Source organism: Pelophylax lessonae (genome assembly GCF_965119305.1).
Source record: "Pelophylax lessonae genome assembly, chromosome: 2".
NCBI classification, from domain to species: Eukaryota; Metazoa; Chordata; class Amphibia; order Anura; family Ranidae; genus Pelophylax; species Pelophylax lessonae.
The window spans coordinates 574117572-574135477 of NC_138769.1; the positions used below are offsets into that span (position 1 = coordinate 574117572).

At 45.6% G+C, this 17906-nt stretch overlaps 1 protein-coding gene across 5 annotated transcripts in view; it reads right to left on the reverse strand.

The window, feature by feature from the left end:
• Positions 1 to 17906, reverse strand: part of R3HDM2 (R3H domain containing 2) — a 271423-nt gene that overhangs the window by 122966 nt on the left and 130551 nt on the right. For all 5 annotated transcript variants that reach the window (XM_082246039.1, XM_082246041.1, XM_082246038.1 and 2 more), the window contains exon 7: positions 13293 to 13352. In XM_082246039.1, the coding sequence (XP_082102165.1) occupies positions 13293 to 13352 (60 nt within the window). The remainder of the gene's footprint in view (positions 1 to 13292; positions 13353 to 17906) is intronic.

Consider the following 17906-nt stretch of genomic DNA (forward strand, 5'->3'; position numbering starts at 1 on the left):
CTGTGCTACAGAACACAGCACATGGGAAAAATACTGGAACCACATTTGTCTTTGCGTTACAGTAATGCACATCTACATGGTTTTATAGAACATTACAAGTAAATAACAATAAAGGAAGAGTCATATTGCTGGAACCTAAAAGTGTCACTAAAACCACATCCAAAAAAAACTATCGATAAACGGTGTATTACATGCTGTTCATATTCAGTCACTATGAGATTTGTTTTTCTGTAAAAAAAAAAAAAAAAAACTGGCTGCTCCTGTTCTCTATCTCCCCCTTTTGTCCAAGTACCCAAGACAGCTATGGATTTTGCAAAGCAGTGTTGGCAGCTCTGCCCATGCTCTGTTTTTAATGAGTTTCTATGATGAGCATTTCCTCCCTATCACATCTGAGCAGCCCATGTGACTAGAGTCTCATACATGTGGGTGTATACACAGTGGTAAATGACAGCCCATTCCCTCCCTCCTCTTCCTCCATGCCCACTAACCAGCTAGACACAATGGGGACAGGATATTACATGTAGATTGACGGAAGCTTCACCTCCCTCTTATTCTTATTCTAAAACACAGGCTGGAGGGGCATGACAGCCTGTGACTGGCAGAAATCCGCTCACACTAGGTTATTGCCAAAAAATAACAAAGATATAATTAAATATATTTTTGTATATATATATTTGTATAACAATTTGATATTAATTTATTTTTACTTTGCTTTTTTTTTTTTTTTTAACGTGACCAGCAGCAGAAGACTGGAGGCGCCTCCTGCTTACAGTTGTGTTCAAAATAATAGCAGTCAAACATCACTAACAAGATCAATCACTGTTTTTGGTATACATTATTTTTCTACATGGTAAATAATTTACAAGTAGGTGTAGTAGAGTAATAGAAAACCAACAGACCCAATAGTCATGACATGCATGCTGCTGAGTGTAATTGAGTCATTAATTGAAAGGGGAGTGTTCAAAATAAGAAAACAGGAATCACAGGCAAGCACCTCTCTGAGGATCCCTTGCTGACAAAATCGGGTGACACTTCAAGAGTGTGTAAAGCTGAAACCTTTTTATTTAATTTCTGGATGCAATGTGAAAGGGCTAGCACCTCTAAGGATTTTATTCTGTCTATGCCCAAGTGGGGAAGATGAGTTCTCTCTATTAACCCTAGGAACCATTGTCTCTATTACAGGAATAAAGACGTTTTCTAATGAGACAGCAGCTCTGATAACAATTGTCCAATGGGAGACCGCAACTTACTTCTAGTTAAATCTTTGGAACAGGCAGTGAAGAAAAATTTCTGTGATAGGACATAATAACAGGAGAAAACCCCGAATTGGGGTCACCACCATTACCTAATCTTCCCAAAACAAAAAATTGTTTATCATCCACATTTCAAGCATGTGCAGTTAATCACACATTTGATGTTCAAAACTACATACAGGATTATTGCTAAATTTTCATGCAATGTGAGGGCATAAAACAAAACAGAATTTTTGTAAAATCTTACCGTAAAATTCCTTTTATCTGAGTCCTCCGACAGTCGCCGCCCACTCATACAGTCTTCACCAATGGGGTATTGACTTCCTCTCTTTAGGAGTAGCTAGGCAAAAGACTTGTTAGAACAAAAGCATTTCCATAGACACACCCATGGGGACTGTCCCACTGGTCCAATACCCCTCCTGCAATAGCCATCTCAACTCAGTTTGGTATCAAAGCAGTTAAGTGTATAAGAACTAAAAAAGAGGGGCGGGGGTGGCGACTGTGGGAGGACTCAGAGAAAGGAATTTTCCGGTAAGATTTTACAAAAATTCTGTTTTCTCTTACGTCCTCCGACAGTCGCCGCCCACTCATACAGTCTTCACCAATGGGGATGTCCCAAAGCAGTGTAGACATGAGGGGTGGGAAACGCAACCATCAGAAAAGGCAACGCAGTACCCATCTCAGAGAAAGGAACCTTACATGAACAGAAAGGCAACCCTCTGGGCAACAAAAAAGGCTCAACAGGAGCAACAACCCAGGAAAGCAAATAACCAAGGGGTAAACAACCCCAACAGCCAGGGACCCGCATAAAACCTGGGTCCCCCTACTGGACTGCCACACAGAGAACTTTGCGGCCAAAGGAGGCATCCGCTGATGCCAGAACATCAATTTTGTAGAATTTGGAAAAGGTGTGCAATGACGACCAAGTCGCAGCCTTACACACCTGGGCCACTGAGGCTTGATGCCGGAAAGCCCAGGACGCACTCACCGACCTGGTAGAGTGCGCCTTGACAGGGAAGGGTGGTACCCTTTTCCGCAACGAATAGGCCTGAACAATTGTCTGTCTGATCCATTTTGCAATGGTCGCCGCTGACGCAGCCATACCCTTCCGAGGTCCCTCAGGAAGGACAAAGAGGGAATCCGATTTCAGAAAGGATTCAGTCGATGACAGGTAAACCCTGATCGCCCCAACAACATCCAAAGAATGCAATGCAATCTCCTTAGGATTCGCACAGAGCGAAGGTAAGACAATGTCCTCATTGATGTGAAAATCCGAAACCACCTTTGGAAGAAAGGACGGGTTAGGACGCAAGACCACCTTATCCCTATGAACCACCAGGTAAGAGGAGCGACAAGACAACGCCGCCAACTCCGACACTCTGCGAGCAGAAGTGATCGCTACCAGAAAGGCAACCTTTTTTGATAGCAGAGGTAATGAAACTTCCCTGATGTTTTCAAACGGGGAACGTTGTAATACAGACAGAACCAAGTTCAAGTCCCATGGAGGCAGAGGCTCCCTTCTAGGAGGGGCCAAGTGATGCACACCTTGAATGAAGGTGCGAATCAAAGAATTAGATGCCACAGGGCGCTGAAAAAGAACAGCTAGTGCAGAAACCTGGCCCTTAATCTTAGCCAACGCAAGGCGCTGGTCCACACCAGATTGGAGGAAAGCCAACACTCTCGCCACCGAGTATGAACGAGGAGAGAAACCCCTGGACTCACACCAGGCAAAATAAGCTTTCCATGTACGGTAATAAATCTTACCAGACGAGGCTTTTCTAGCCTTGATTAAAGTAGGAATGACCTCTGGGGAGAGACCCCTGTCTCAGGACCTGGCTTTCAACAGCCATGCCGTTAAAGCCAGCGACTGTAAAGCAGGATGGAAGATCGGTCCCTGAGACAGCAGATCTTCCCGCATTGGCAGCCGCCAAGGAGGCTAGACGGCCAGGTGAACGATGTCCGCGTACCAGGACCGGCGTGGCCAGTCCGGTGCCACCAGAATCACCAATGTTGGTTCCGAGGCCAACTTGCGAAGGAACCTGGACAACAACGGAATCGGAGGAAAGGCATAGATCAGACGATACTGACGCCAAGGCACCACCAGCGCATCCGAGGCGTCTGCCAGAGGATCGCGCGTTCTTGCCACGAACCTTTCCACCTTGTGGTTTAGCCGAGACGCGAATAAATCCACATCCGGAGATCCCCATTTCGCACACAGCATGTGAAATACCTCCGGATGCAGGGACCATTCCCCCTGGTCCAGGGTCTGGCGGCTCAGATAATAGGCCTGCCAATTCTCCACACCCGGAATGTGAACTGCCGATATCGCCAGGACAGGAGTCTCGGCCCAAGACAGAATACTGGTCACTTCCTGGGCCGCCCGGGCACTCCTGGTGCCCCCTTGGTGGTTGATGTACGCCACCGCAGTGGCATTGTCTGTCTGCACCCGTACAGGACGGCCCTGAAGATGATCCGACCAGTGGAGCAGGCACAGCCTGATTGCTCTCAATTCCAATATGTTTATCGGAAGGGAGGATTCCTCCTCCGACCAAGTGCCCTGGGCAGACCGGTTGCCCAGGACGCCACCCCAGCTCGACAGGCTGGCATCCATGGTAATCACCGTCCATAGTAACGGCCGGAAGGATTTCCCTGCCGACACAGCCAGGGACTGAAGCCACCACAAGAGATCCATTCTGGTTTGGCGGCTCAGAGACACTCTCACGTCCAAGGACTGAGGTAGTCTGTCCCACCTGGCCAGGATCTCCGCTTAGAGAGACCGCGTGTGAAACGGCACAAATGGAATCGCCTCGAAGGCCGATACCATCAACCCCAGGGACCGCATACAGGTCCTGAGTGACGAGGATTCGTTGTCCCTGAGGGACCTGACCTCGGACTGTAGGGTCCAGAGCTTGTCGTCCGGCAAGAACACCTTTGCTTGAGCAGAGTCCAGAACCATTCCCAAATACGGTAGACGAACCGAAGGAGACAAGGTCGACTTCTGAACGTTGATCGTCCAACCGAACTCCTGGAGCGCCTGGACCGTAGTGGACAGATCGTGCAGCAGGCTCTGACTGGCACTTGATCTTAACAGGAGATCGTCCAGATAACCCAAGACCGCAATGCCCTGCGCCCGCAGCAGCCCCAGAACAGGAGCCAGCACTTTGGTAAACACCCTTTGAGCCGAAGCGAGACCGAAAAGGTAACGCCACAAACTGATAGTGTTCCTCCGCGACAGCGAATCGGAGGTACCTCTGATGACCCTCGAATATGGGGATGTGTAGATACGCATCCTTCAGGTCAATAGAGGCCAGGAATTCTCCCGGGCTGAGAGAGGCTACCACCGAGTGGAGCGATTCCATGCGGAATTTTCGAACGCGCACGAAGCGGTTCAGAACTTTTAAGTCCAGAATCGGATGCACTTTGCCCTCCTTTCTGGGCACCGTGAACAGATTTGAGTAAAACCCCCGAAACCTGTCCCGATGAGGCACCGGGACGATTACCCCCTGAGCGAGGAGATCCTGCACCGCTTGAGATGCAGGTCCTGTAACCGCCCTGGGGTCAAATGAAGATTTGAGGGAAAGAATCGGTCCGCTGGCCGTGAAAGAAATTCGATCCTGTACCCTGATCGAACGATTTCCTGAACCCACCTGTCCTGAACTCGGAGCAGCCAAGGTTGGAGGAAACCGCGACAAACGTCCCCCCATCCCTGAAATGGGTAAGGGCGCCCCTTCAGGCAGAGGCGTACTGGGCCGCCGCACCAGCTTGGCCGGATATTTGTTTGCCGGCCCAGGGCTTTCTCTGGCCACCCTGGCCCTTGAAGGGTTTCCCCTTGCACTGTGACTTGAAGGCACGAAAGGAACCCTGATTAGGTTTAAAGGCGGGACCCCGCTTGCCGCGGAAAAACTTGCCCTTAGGATTCTGGGGTAGCAGAGTGCTCTTGCCCCCCGTCACTCCCATAAAGGTGAGACCCCGCATAGGGAATATCAGCCACCGCCTTCCTAGATTTCTGGTCAGCCGACCAGCTCTTCAACCAGATCAGCCGACGGCTAAGCACCGCGACACTGGACAAGCGCGCAGCCAAAAGGGGCCTCATTTAAGGCCGCATCGCACAAATACATGACCCCTTGATAAATCTGGTCCACCATCTCCACGGTAGCGGGAGGGGCAGAATTGGCCACGAGTGTGCGCCTGAGGACCTTGGTCCAGTCCGCCACAGCCTGAGCCGCCATGACAGAGGCGAAAATAGGCCTGAGCATGGAACCCGCCACCACATAATTGTGGCGGGCAAGCGATTCCAGCCTCCTATCCGTAGGATCCCTAAATACCGGAGAATCTTCGGTAGGAACCAGTGTAGCCTTGTTCAATCTGGCTACAGTGTGATCCACTTGAGGAGCCACACACCAGCGTGCAACCGTAGTAGACGCAAAGCGATAGAGAAGTTGAAACCTCCTAGGCACCGTGAAGGTGTGTTTCAAATTGCGCCATTGTTCATTCACAGTGTGATGAAACTCAGCGGGGCAGGGAAAAACCTGCGCCATCTTACGGGTCCTGTGTGTACCAAAAGATGACAATGCCCAGAGGATCGGGCTCATCCTCTAAATGTAGTGTTTCTTTAATGGCAGAAATCAGCGCATCCATAGCCGCGCGTTCCTCTGGCGTCCCAGGGGGGGAATCATCCACCCCTGCACCCTCCGCCTCACCCTCAGACTCTTGCGGGTCCTGAGAAGAGCGAGACCCTGAAAGGGGCACGCTACCTACAGCAACCATGTCACATTCAGAATCAGAAGAAAAAGAAATCCTAGGCCTTTTTCTAGCAGCACGTTGAGACATCAGCACATCCATTTTGGACACCAAACCGCCACAACAGCAGCCAGATTAGTCAGAGTAGAGGATTCAGAAGAACTTGAATCCCCCTCCAAAGCTGGAGGGAATTTGCTGTCCTGAGATTCCATTGCAAAAAAAGTTATTTTTTTTATGAGGTACTGGCCCTTAAGAGCGCCGCGGACCCCCGCAGCACACCGCTACAATGGCTGTGGAACACAGACCCCCCCCGCAGGGACAAATTGAGCCAGGAAGATTGCACTATGGTGGAAAAGAAAAGGACAACAGGACAGAGCCCCAGAAGTGTGTTGCCAGCTCCTTCGGTCGCTTCAGAGTAAAGGAAGGAAGTGATGTCACCGCAGAGACTGAACAGAGGCTGCAGGCTAAGGAAACATGGATGTCTATGCAAAGCAATGGGAGGCTTCGGCAAGATGGCCGCCAACATGTGCTCGGAACGATCGTTGCCACACACAAGATGGCGTCGCAAGGAGCCAAAATACACTACACACAATGCCATACAAGCACCCACAGTGAAGCCAGACATGCTGCCCACACCTAAAATTGTGGACCGGCGGTTTTCAACCCCGCAGCGGTCGCCACGCTAGTCTGTACCTCCAAGCACCTCAGTGACACAGGAGAGGGATCCCCCAAACCCCACACAGCGCAGGCTGTGAGAGAAAAACCCCCGCAGGGACCAGGATCAGGGAGCCCAAAAACGCACAGACATAGGGGACACCACAGACACACAGGACTGCCGACCCCAGACAGAGGCCCCACACAGAGTGTACTTACCTGTACCCGATGGCGTGGGGTGCCTCAAACGGAAAACCGCCCACCCTCAGATGGCAAGGGAGTGCCGTCAGCCAAAAACGCAGGACACCAGGAGTACACGGACGAACAGTGCATGTGTTCGGTGAGGTAGCCACCTCACAAGGATGCATCCCTGAAGATAGGGATGGGTCGTTTATGAGGCCAGGGCGAACACATAGCCTGCGAAACGCTCGATGGTGGGCTGGGATTCCATCTGATCCTCTGCCCTGGAGAACCAGGACGACCAGTCCGATTCCCAGCTCCACAAACTCCATCTTCATCCGAAGATCCAACTAACTAAAAGCTGACAAAATAAACAGCTAGAAATGCAAAGAAAAAAATACATTTTCAGAAAATAAAATCATAAAATAGAAGAAGAAGGCTGAGACTGTAGCCCCAGCACAGGGAAGCCTGACTACTCCTGAACTAGGCAGAAGACAAACGGAGTTAAATGGCTATTGCAGGAGGGGTATTGGACCAGTGGGACAGCCCCCATGGGTGTGAAATGCTTTTGTTCTAATAAGTCTTTTGCCTAGCTACTCCTAAGGAGAAGAAGTCAATACCCCATTGGTGAAGACTGTATGAGTGGGCGGCGACTGTCGGAGGACGTAAGAGAAATAATTTTTTCATAGCACAGATGCATGTATGATATTTTAAACATGCAAAGCACATAGATATAAACTAGGTACAAACAAAAAGATGAGACATTATTCAGCAGTTACATAGTTAGTCTGGTTGAAAAAAGACACAAAGTCCATCTAGTTTAACCAATAAAAAGGGGAAAACAAAAATTTTATTTTTATTACAATCCTTTATAAACAATCCCATACCCACAGTTGATCCAGGGGAAGGCAGAAACTCCAGCAAAGCATGATCAAATTTGCTCCAGCAGGGGAAAAAATTCCTTCCTGATCCCCAAGAGGCAATTGGATGATCCCTGGATCAACTCTACCAATAAATGTTAGTATCCAGTTATGTTACAGTATGTACATTTAGGAAAGAATCCAGGTTTTTAAAGTAATCTACTGAGCATGACAGAACCAGCTCTTGAGGGAGTCTATTCCACATTTTCATAGCTCCTACTGTGTAAAAGCCTTTCCGTATTTGGAGATTAAATCATCTTTCCTCCAGACGTAGAGTACCCTCTTGTCCTCAGTGATGACCTTAAAGTATATAACTCAACACCAAGTTCACTGTATGGACCACTTATGTATTTATACATGTTGATTAACCCTCACCCCCCAATTAATCTCCTCTTCAGTTCCTCTAATCATTTCCCATAGCAGAGCTCCTCCATGCATCTTATAAGTTTGGTTGCGCTTTTCAAAACTTTCTCCAGATCGCAAATATCCTTTTTGTGAACTGTTGCCCAAAACTGAACTGCATATTCCAGGTGAGGGCTTACTAATGATTTGTACAGGGGCAAAGTTAAATCTCTCTCTCTGAAGTCTATACCTCTCAATACAAGAAAGGAAACAGCAGCTTGGCATAGCATGCTAATATGAAGCTATGGTCTACCAGAACACCCAGATACTTCTCCACCATTGATTTCCCCCATTTGTACTCCCCCTAGTATGTATGATGAATGCATATTCTTAGCCCCCAAGTGAATAACTTTACTTTTATCAACATTAAACCTCGTTTGCCACATAGTTCCCCAATTAAATTGTGCATTAAGGTCGGCTTGTAAGTTGGAGACATCCTGTAAGGACATTATTCCACTGCATAGCTTGGTGTCATCTGCAAAGAATGAAATTGTAATTTTAATCCCAGACCCTATATCATTTGGGATAATAAAAAGGGTCCCAAGACTGAACCTTGGGGTACACCATTGATAACCTTGGACCATTCAGAGTATGAATCATTAACCACTACTCTCTGAATTCAGTCTTTTAGCCAGTTTGCTATCCATTTACAAATTTTTTTCCAGGCCTGTAGACTTTACTTTACACACTATCCATATGTGGGGAACTGCGTCAAACGCTTTTGCAAAATCCAAGTATACTATGTCCACAGCCACACCTTTGTTCAAGGTTTTACTTACCACCTCATAAAAATAAATCAGATTTGTTTGACAACTTCTGTCTTTTATGAATCCATGCTGGCTGTTGCTTAAAAACTGGATTTTTGCCTTACCGTAAAATCCTTTTCTCTGATGTTCATTGCCAGACACAGCTTCATATCTTCATTGACCATTGGGTTATGCTGCCCCCTACAGGAGTAGGACACTAGGTGGGAAAAAAATTGACTACACCTATAGGGCAAGTCCTAGGGGGTATACTCCAACTTCCTGCTAAAGGATCTCAGTTTAGTAACAAGCAGTGTCTGAAGAACACACAACCCAACTCCATAGAAGGGTGGGTGCTGGGTCAGTCAATCGTCAGAGAAAAGGATTTTACGGTAAGACAAAAATCCAGTTTTCTCTTTCGTTCATTGACGGACACAGCTTCATATCTTTATCGACCGTTGGGACGTCCCAAAGCAGCGTCATCATGAGGGGTGGTAAAAACACAGCAAAAAGCAGAATTCCCAAAGACTAAACGTAGCCAACCAGGTAACCAAAGAGCTCAACCATGAACTGGAGCTCACCAACCAGGACAAAAAACACACCCTCAAGAGGCTGTAGCCTCTGCAAAAGCTCCCTGCAAAACTTTGCAGCCAAAAGCAGCAGCAGCAGATGCCAGGACATCCACTTTGTAAAACTTTGTGAATGTGTAACCAGACGACCAGGTGGCCGCCTTGGAAACCTGGACCACCGACGCCTGATGATGGAAGGCCCAGGAGGCACTAAGCGCCCTCGTAGAATGCTCTTTACAGGGAAAGGAGGAACCTGACCCTTGATGGAGTAGGCCTGCACCACCATCTGCCTGTTCCATCTGGAAATGGTCGCAGCAGATGTGGCCTGCCCCTTACAAGAACCATCCGTAAGAACAAATAAGGGATCTAATTTGCGAACAGACTCAGTCGCAGCCAAGTACACTCTGAACCACATACAGGGAATGCAAGGCAATTTCTTTTGGATGTTTTGGCTTAAGACACAATGAAGTTAACACAATGTCTTCATTCAAGTGGAAACCGGAGAGGACCTTAGGAAGGAATGACTGACAGGGATGGAGAACCACTTTGTCTCTGTGAACCACCAAGTAAAGTGACCAGCTATCTAGCATCAGTAAACAGAAAATGGAGCCGCCGCAGTGCTCTCCCACCCTCCCCCCTCCAGCCACAGCTCTCACACACCCCACAGCACAGCCACCGCAGCCAGGGGGGCTGGGGGGGGGGGAGCTTAGAGCAGATGAACCCACTAATGAGGAGGGGGTGACAGTAGGGTAGAAAGGGCATGAGGAACCGACCAACGCGGGTAGGGGCCCGAGTCCACCCCGATTTTCCTGAGGACTGGGTGGGCACCAATCTTGGAATGGGGGGTGCTGCGGGCAAGAGGTACGCTGCGACTCAGTCGTGTGCATCCTGGCAAGGTTTTTAACTCGCCGGCCAGCCCCTGTTCAGTGGGGCTATGCCGTGGCTGACCTAGCGTGGAGCTGCGGTCTGCACGTGCTCACTGGCCAGACTGGGGAGACCGTAAGGCTCTAGGATATCCAGTGTGCCATCCAGTCAGGGCAGTTGATTGTAGTTCTCACTGGAACAAACTTGATTGTTGACAAAAAGAAATCAAAAAGGAAAAAAGCACAATTTAAAAAGGAAAAAATGCTAGGACCATAGATCCCAGCAAGGAGTTAGGTCCTTACTCCTCACTACGCAGAAAAAAAAACTGAAGTGGAAGTATACCCCCTAGGACTTGCCATTAGTCAATTTTATTCCACCTAGTGTCCTACTCTTGTAGGAGGCAGCATAACCCAACGGTCAATGAAGATATGAAGCCGTGTTCGTCAATGAACGAAAGAGAAATTTTTTTCCAGCAAGAACTCATCTATGTGATCTTTTTTTAACCACTTGCCGACCGCCGCACGACTTTCTACGTCGGCGGTCAGCCCCTCACAGGCAAACTAATGTGGTCTACGTCGCTTGCTTGTGAGGGTCTAGGGAGCGAGCGCGCGCCCCCGGAGGCGTGCTCCCGCTCCCGCGTGGTCGCGGACCCCCCCCCCCGCGTGTGACCGGTCACTCGGCGATCGGCGGGGGAGAGGGAGAAAGTCAGGCGGCTTGTGTAAACAAGCTGCCCGTCATTCTCCCCTGTGTATGAAGGATGATCATACGGTTCTACTATGTTGAATATGTATGAACCGTTGATCACCGTTCATACATCTGAAGCCACAGCCAATCACAGTAGAAAGCACGCCCCTAGGGACAAACATAGCCCCTCCCTTTCAAAAAAAGTTAACCCCTTCACTGCCAGTGTATTTTTACAGTAACAGTGCATACGTATAGCACTGATTACTGTAGAAATGTCACTGGTAACCCCAAAAGTGTCAAAAATGTCAGTCAAGGGTCCGATCTGTCCGCCGCAATGTCGCAGTACCGCAAAAAAAAAATCGCAGATCGCCGCCGTTGCGCGTTAAAAAAAAAAAAACAACAAAAATCTTTCCCTTTGTTAGTAAACGCGATAACTTTTGCGCAAACCAATCAAAATACGCTTTTGCGATTTTTTTTACCAAACCTAGGTAGCACAAAACAAATTGGCCGAAAATGTTAAAAAATTTTGATTTTTACATTTTTTGGGGGGGGGAATTTCATATAAAAAAATGTGAAAAATATTGCTATTTTTGCAAAATTTACGCTCTTTTTTTGTTTATAGCACATGATCAAAAAAAATCGCACAGGTGATCAAATACCACCAAAAGAAAGCTCTGTTTGTGGGAAAAAAAGGACGCCAAATTAATTTAGATACAGCGTCGCACGACCGCGCAATTGTCCGTTAAAGTCACACAGTGCCGAATCGCAAAATACCCCCTGGTCGGAATGGGGGTAAAATCTTCCGGGGCTTAAGTGGTTAAACACTCCAGTATCTTCCCAACTATAGAAGGTAAACTAACAGGTCTATAGTTACTTGGTAAAGACTTTGATCCTTTTTTAAATATAGTTACCACATTGGCCTTACACCAATCCAGTGGTACTAATCCAGTCCTTAAAGAGTCCCTAAAGATTAGAAACCATGGCTTTGAAATGACAGAGCTCAATTCTTTAGGGGTTCATGGGTGTTTGCCATCTGTTCCAGTTGCTTTACCACCTTTATGCTGTCTAAATATTTCTGGACCATAAAAATTTTGAGCCATTGTGGCTGTCTCAAAACCATCCCCATTGTAGACAGGAGCTCCCCCATGCTCCTTTGTATAAATTTGCCTTCGCTTTGTCCCCAGTCAACCACACTAGAATATTTTGTCAAGGGCCAACATTCTCAGACCCTATAACTATTCATATATATGAAACATTTTTGGGGGTTTGTCCTACTCTCTTTTGCAATCAGACGTTCGTTTTGAAATTTTGTGGCCTTGGATTTCCATTTTACATGTGGTGGTTGCGTGCATTTTACATATTCTGTTATATTCTTTGTAACATTTAAACAATAATAGTTTTCCTTCATTTTTATATTTTTAAAAGCAGTTTTCTTGTTATTTATAGCTTTTTTAACTTTGGTCGTGAGCCTCATAGGTTTTATTTTTAGTCTTTTAAACGTATTGCCCCATGAGAATACATTTTGCAGCGTGTTCACATAGTCTTTTTAAAGAATTCCCAATTTGGTTCATCAATGCCAATATTCCCTTCCAATCTAAGGCTTGGAGAGCAGCCCTCATCCTCCAAAAATGTGCACTCCTAAAGTTAAGTATTTATCATCTTTTCAGTATGTGTTTGTTGCTTACAGCTAATATTAAATTAAATCATGTTATGGTCACTGCTACCCAGATGTTATTTTATGAACATTACTAATAAGCTCTGCATGTTTGAGATTACCAGGTCCAGCAGAGCATTATTCCTAGTTGGGGACTCTATAAACTGGACCATAACATTGTCTTGTAGTAGGTTTATACAATTTTGCTCTAAGCAGTAATCAGGTAATATCAGTACTAATAAGGGTTATTACATGGCAGTAGCCTAAGTAGAATGAATTCAAAATAGCAGACAAGACAATGATGAAGGAATGAAAATCATGTTTATATACATATGTAAAGGCTCATAAAACCAGAACAGGCATAATGGCTTTTATCTTCCAACTACAAATATTTGAAGGTATTAAATATAGCACCTGTGTGCATGAGTTTTTTTCCTTTACAAAGTGTAAATATACATTTACATCATTATTTTTAAGGTTTCCATTTATATAGGTCATGTGGTAAAAATACAACTACATCTGGGATTAGCACTACATCACATGCTACATTAAAGCAGGTTACAGCTTGTTTATTCACATTATGCTTCTAGCCGTTTACATGGAGAGAAGGATCTTCGATTCACACTTACCTATTATCATTAATAAATTCAAGGATTTCTTGTTCTAATTTTAGCAGCATCATTCTATCCCTAAAGGAAGGAAATCAAATTACATTATTTTCCATCCATATAGACCAGCAATAGCACCTTTAATTCAGCATAGTCTGAACACTGCAGTAGTAGCTTCACCAAACATATCTGAAGTGTAGTAAGTGAAATCTTTGGTTAAATTTGCCTAAACATCTGTCCTTTACTATATTAAAAACATATTACAACTGCAAATTAATAGAAAGACGAAATTTGCAAGAGGTAATGCTAGGCCATTATGATTAAGCAATCACATATACTTCCAATTTAAACATCTGAGATGTTACTAAAGAAAATGTCTGGATTGCTGAAGTTTGATCCAAGAGAGTATAAACAAACCAAATTTAGCTTGTTCATTGTCCAATTATGGGCTTGGGAGCAGCTGGTAAAACAAGCTGTATTGCTTAACTGCAGTGTAGAAAAGTGAGCTCAATGACGTAGTGAGGATGTCTGGTTGAACAGTTAAAAAATATTTTAACAGGCAAGAGTAATTACAGAAGAAAAAATATGTGACCCCCCCTAGAATTAACTGGTTTCTTGCAGTAATTTGCGATTAAGTGTGATTTGATCCTCATCTACATCAGAATAGACAGTGTACTTAAGCGGATAACAAAAACAATTCCAATTTCTCAAGTCTTTACTGAACGCACTTAAAACATTCACAGTGCAGGAGGAAAAAGTGGGCAAACCCATTGACTAATTACTTTAATGATAAATGAAGTCTAATGAAATTAGTTTGAAGGTGTGGGTTTAGAGCTATTTTGATTGATAGAAGACACTCAAACATTTTAAGATTGCTGTTCATCAGTATCAGCTGATGTGAATCATGCCTTGCAAAAAGGAATTCTCTGAAGACATACAATCAAGAGTAGTTGATCAACATAAGGCTTGAAAGAGATACAAAGCAATCTCAATGTGTTTTGGCATCTATCAGACGACAGTTAGACAAATTGTCTATAAATGCAGATAGTTTAGTACTGTGGCTACTCTTCATAGAAGCGGGCACCTAGCTAAGATGACTCCCAAGGCACAAAGCAGAATTCTCAGTGAGGTAAAGAACAACCAATGTGTAAAACTAAAGGCTTGAAGATATCACTTGAATCATCACCTGTTCGTCTATGAACAGGCAGGGTGTCCATGGCAGAACAGGCAGGGTGTCCATGGCAGAACAACATGGACACTCTGCCTCCAAAAAAAAAAAAAAAAACCATTGCTGCACGCCTGCATTTTGGCAAAGAATACTTTGGCAACCCACAACACTACTGGGAAAATGTGTTTTGTTAACTGAGGGTACAAAAATTGAATTGTTTGGGAAGAATACTCAACATTATGTATGATGCAAAAAAATAGGCATGACTTGCCAACATCAAACCATCATCTCAACAGTGAAATATGGTGGAGGAAACATGATTTTTGACTTACTTCACTGCCTCAGGGTCTAGACCACTTGCCATCAGCGACAGGAAAATTAATTCTTCAAAATATCCTATGGGATGCAGCAGGACATGGACCCTATGCATTGAAGTAAATCTACCACAGACTTAAATAATGTAGGCTATGTGGGACTTTAAGTGAGACGCCAGCAGGTAATGCCCAGCGTCTCCATCCCTGTATCAGAAAAAATGAAAGTTGTAAAGGATTAAAAGAGGTGCATGGAAGCCAGCCAGCCCCCAGTCTGATGTACACACCCTCCAGTCTGCCACCAACCAAGTAGACCCGTCTCATAATATAAAGAACAGGGGTCTAGTTGACACGCATTTGCAAACGCATGTGTAAGCTGCAGGGCCACTACACGGCACCCTGTGTTACCTGCAGTCCTAACACACTGCATCCACCAAGGGGATGGAGGTGTATGCTTCTCAGCTGGTCCTTTCCAGTTTGTACCATCACTACAACATCGCTATTAGAGTTTTGATATACTAGACCAGTCATGGATGGGGGTGGGTTGGGGGAGGTTTGGGCTGCTCCCTCCCACCTGTCTCCCATCCATCCATTAGCAGCCATGTGCTTTCATTGTGGAGACACTCAAATTATAAAGTGTTAGGACTGCAGGTAACACAGGGTGCCGTGTAGTGGCCCTGCAGCTTACACATGCGTTTGCAAATGCGTGTCAACTAAACCCCTGTTCTTTATTTATATCATGAGACAGGTCTACTTGGTTGGTGGCAGACTGGAGGGTGAGTACATCACACTGGGGGCTGGCTGGCTTCCATGCACCTCTTTTAATCTTTTTCAACTTTCGTTTTTTCAATCTACCACAGACTGGCTTCAGAAAAAGAAAATGTACATTTAGGGGTGGACGAGTCAGAGCTCCAACCTTAACCCCCTAGAGATACTCTGGAATGACCTCAAAAGAGCCATTCACACCAGACATCCTACAAATGTGTCTGAGCTGAAGCAGTTTTGTAAAGCTGAATTGTCAAAATGCCTCCTGAGCATTGTGCAGGTCTAATCCAGACCTACCAAAAGCGCTTGCATTTCAGCCAATGACACACTATTAATTCCAAAGGTTTACTTACTTTTTTCTCCAACACTGAGTGTTTTAATGGGTGTGTTCAATAAAGGCACGAGAAGTTAGAATTGTGTGTAGGTTATCAGCTTAAGCGCATTTTCTATTGTAATGAGGGTCAGATCACATTTTAGGTTCACATCTGTACAGGTGGTTCCAGCTGTGGGCCTGCACCTGTTCCCGCAGCCGCAACTCCCCGGACAGAAAAATGCGGTGTTTGCGTGCAGGAGCCATTAATCCTAATGGCACACTGAAAATCACACCCAAAAATTGCACGTGCGGTTCCTGTGCGTGCTGCCATTCCAGAAATTTTGCAAGAACCTTTTCCCTGCATTTCAGGAGGCACGGCAGCCCATTCAAATTATTAGGCTGCCGTATCAATGTAAACCTAGCCTTATGGCAAAATAATGCAAAAACCTAGTTAAAGCAGAATTAAAAAAAAAAAAAAAAAAGTGGGCCCTGGGCAATTTAAGTCATAATGTGCTAGTTTGCACCACATACTAACAATATGACCGACTTGCCTTAAAATTAAGCCCTCCAGCGAAGCCCGCTGTCACTGCTGTCCACACTTCCACCCGGTCTTCCTTCTAGGTTTGTGCTCTCCGGCCAAAAGAATATCTGAGCCACAATGACGTCACTCCACTGCATGCACATCCGCTAAACTTACTCTGACATCACCGGCTGCTTCAAGTGTGAATCTCTCCTAAACACTGCAAGTTTAGGAGACATTCACTGTACCTACAGGTAAGCCTTAGCTGTAGGAACAAGTTAAAAAGTTAACTACCGCTTGAATTCCAAGGAGTTCAGGTTCTTATTCTTGCCACTGTAGGTGCTTGCCTGGAGTGCCACTTTAGCCAGTTGTGGACATTTGGTATGCTAATCACACATGCCCATAAAAAAAACTTAATGGAAATGCACAAGTCATGTGTGGTACGCCCTATTCCTCTGCCCCACTCATTTTCCACCCTGTATTTTCCAGCAATTCCCAGACCTCAAAATGGCAGCTTGGAGTTTGTGTAAATACAGCAACTATTTCTGCTATCGCTGTCAAAAATCTTTTTTTTTTCTTATTTGTATCCATTTCCTTATTAACCCTAATCGGCCCTGATTAATTCCGCTTTCCCTTGGAAACCGTATTTACCTGTTGATTTAAATTTTTCCCTAGACCTTTAAGTTTATCTAATAGATCACACCCCCATTCCCCAGATATGCATACCCACCTCAATCCAAGGATAGTTTACATCCCATGCCTCAAGCCCCTGGTCTCCTGCCCGCACTCACACAGTAGAAGTCTTTGAGGCCTGTCTATCTCTGTCTCTGTGCCCCACAGACACCCAGGGCATGGAGTGTGAAATTTAAACAATCTCTGGAGGCCATCGGATTGGGGGTAAGTATGCATCTCTGGAAAGGGGTGGGCGGGGGGAATCAGCTTAAATGAGAAACCGGAATAAGTGCACTTATCCTTTAATGGTTAGAAAAAAAGAAAATCAGCAGGAAAATACTATAGCTAAGGAAAGGAGTTAATTAGGGTAAACAAAGTGTTAAAAAGGGGTAAGTCTCCGTTCACATTAGGTCGCTCAGACTTAGGGGGCGACCTGTGAAGTCTGGTGCAGCGCGACTTGCATGGACTTCATAACATGAATGTCTATGCAAGTCGCCTCCAGGTCACCCCGAAGTAGTACAGGACCCTTTTTCTAAGTCGGAGCGACTTGTGTCGCTCCTATTAGAACGGCTCCTGTACTACACAGTGGGAGCGTGAGGACCGCGACTTGTCAGGCTGACAAGTCGGATCAATGTGAATGGACACTAAAACAGGAACAAAATGTTATCTTCTTGGAAAGTGCAATTGTCGTTTCAACTACTTTGTTTATTAGTTTGGCCCAATGCTAATTTTTAAAACCGTAACTGCTAGAACCACTATATCAGTGACAGTTGCAGTTCAGCAATATTCAATTAGCTCCTTTACTTGTAATCCTTCTAAAGATGGCGTAATAGAATTACCCTAAAGCACAGCGTAACACAAGGATTCCACATGGCTATGAAAGAGG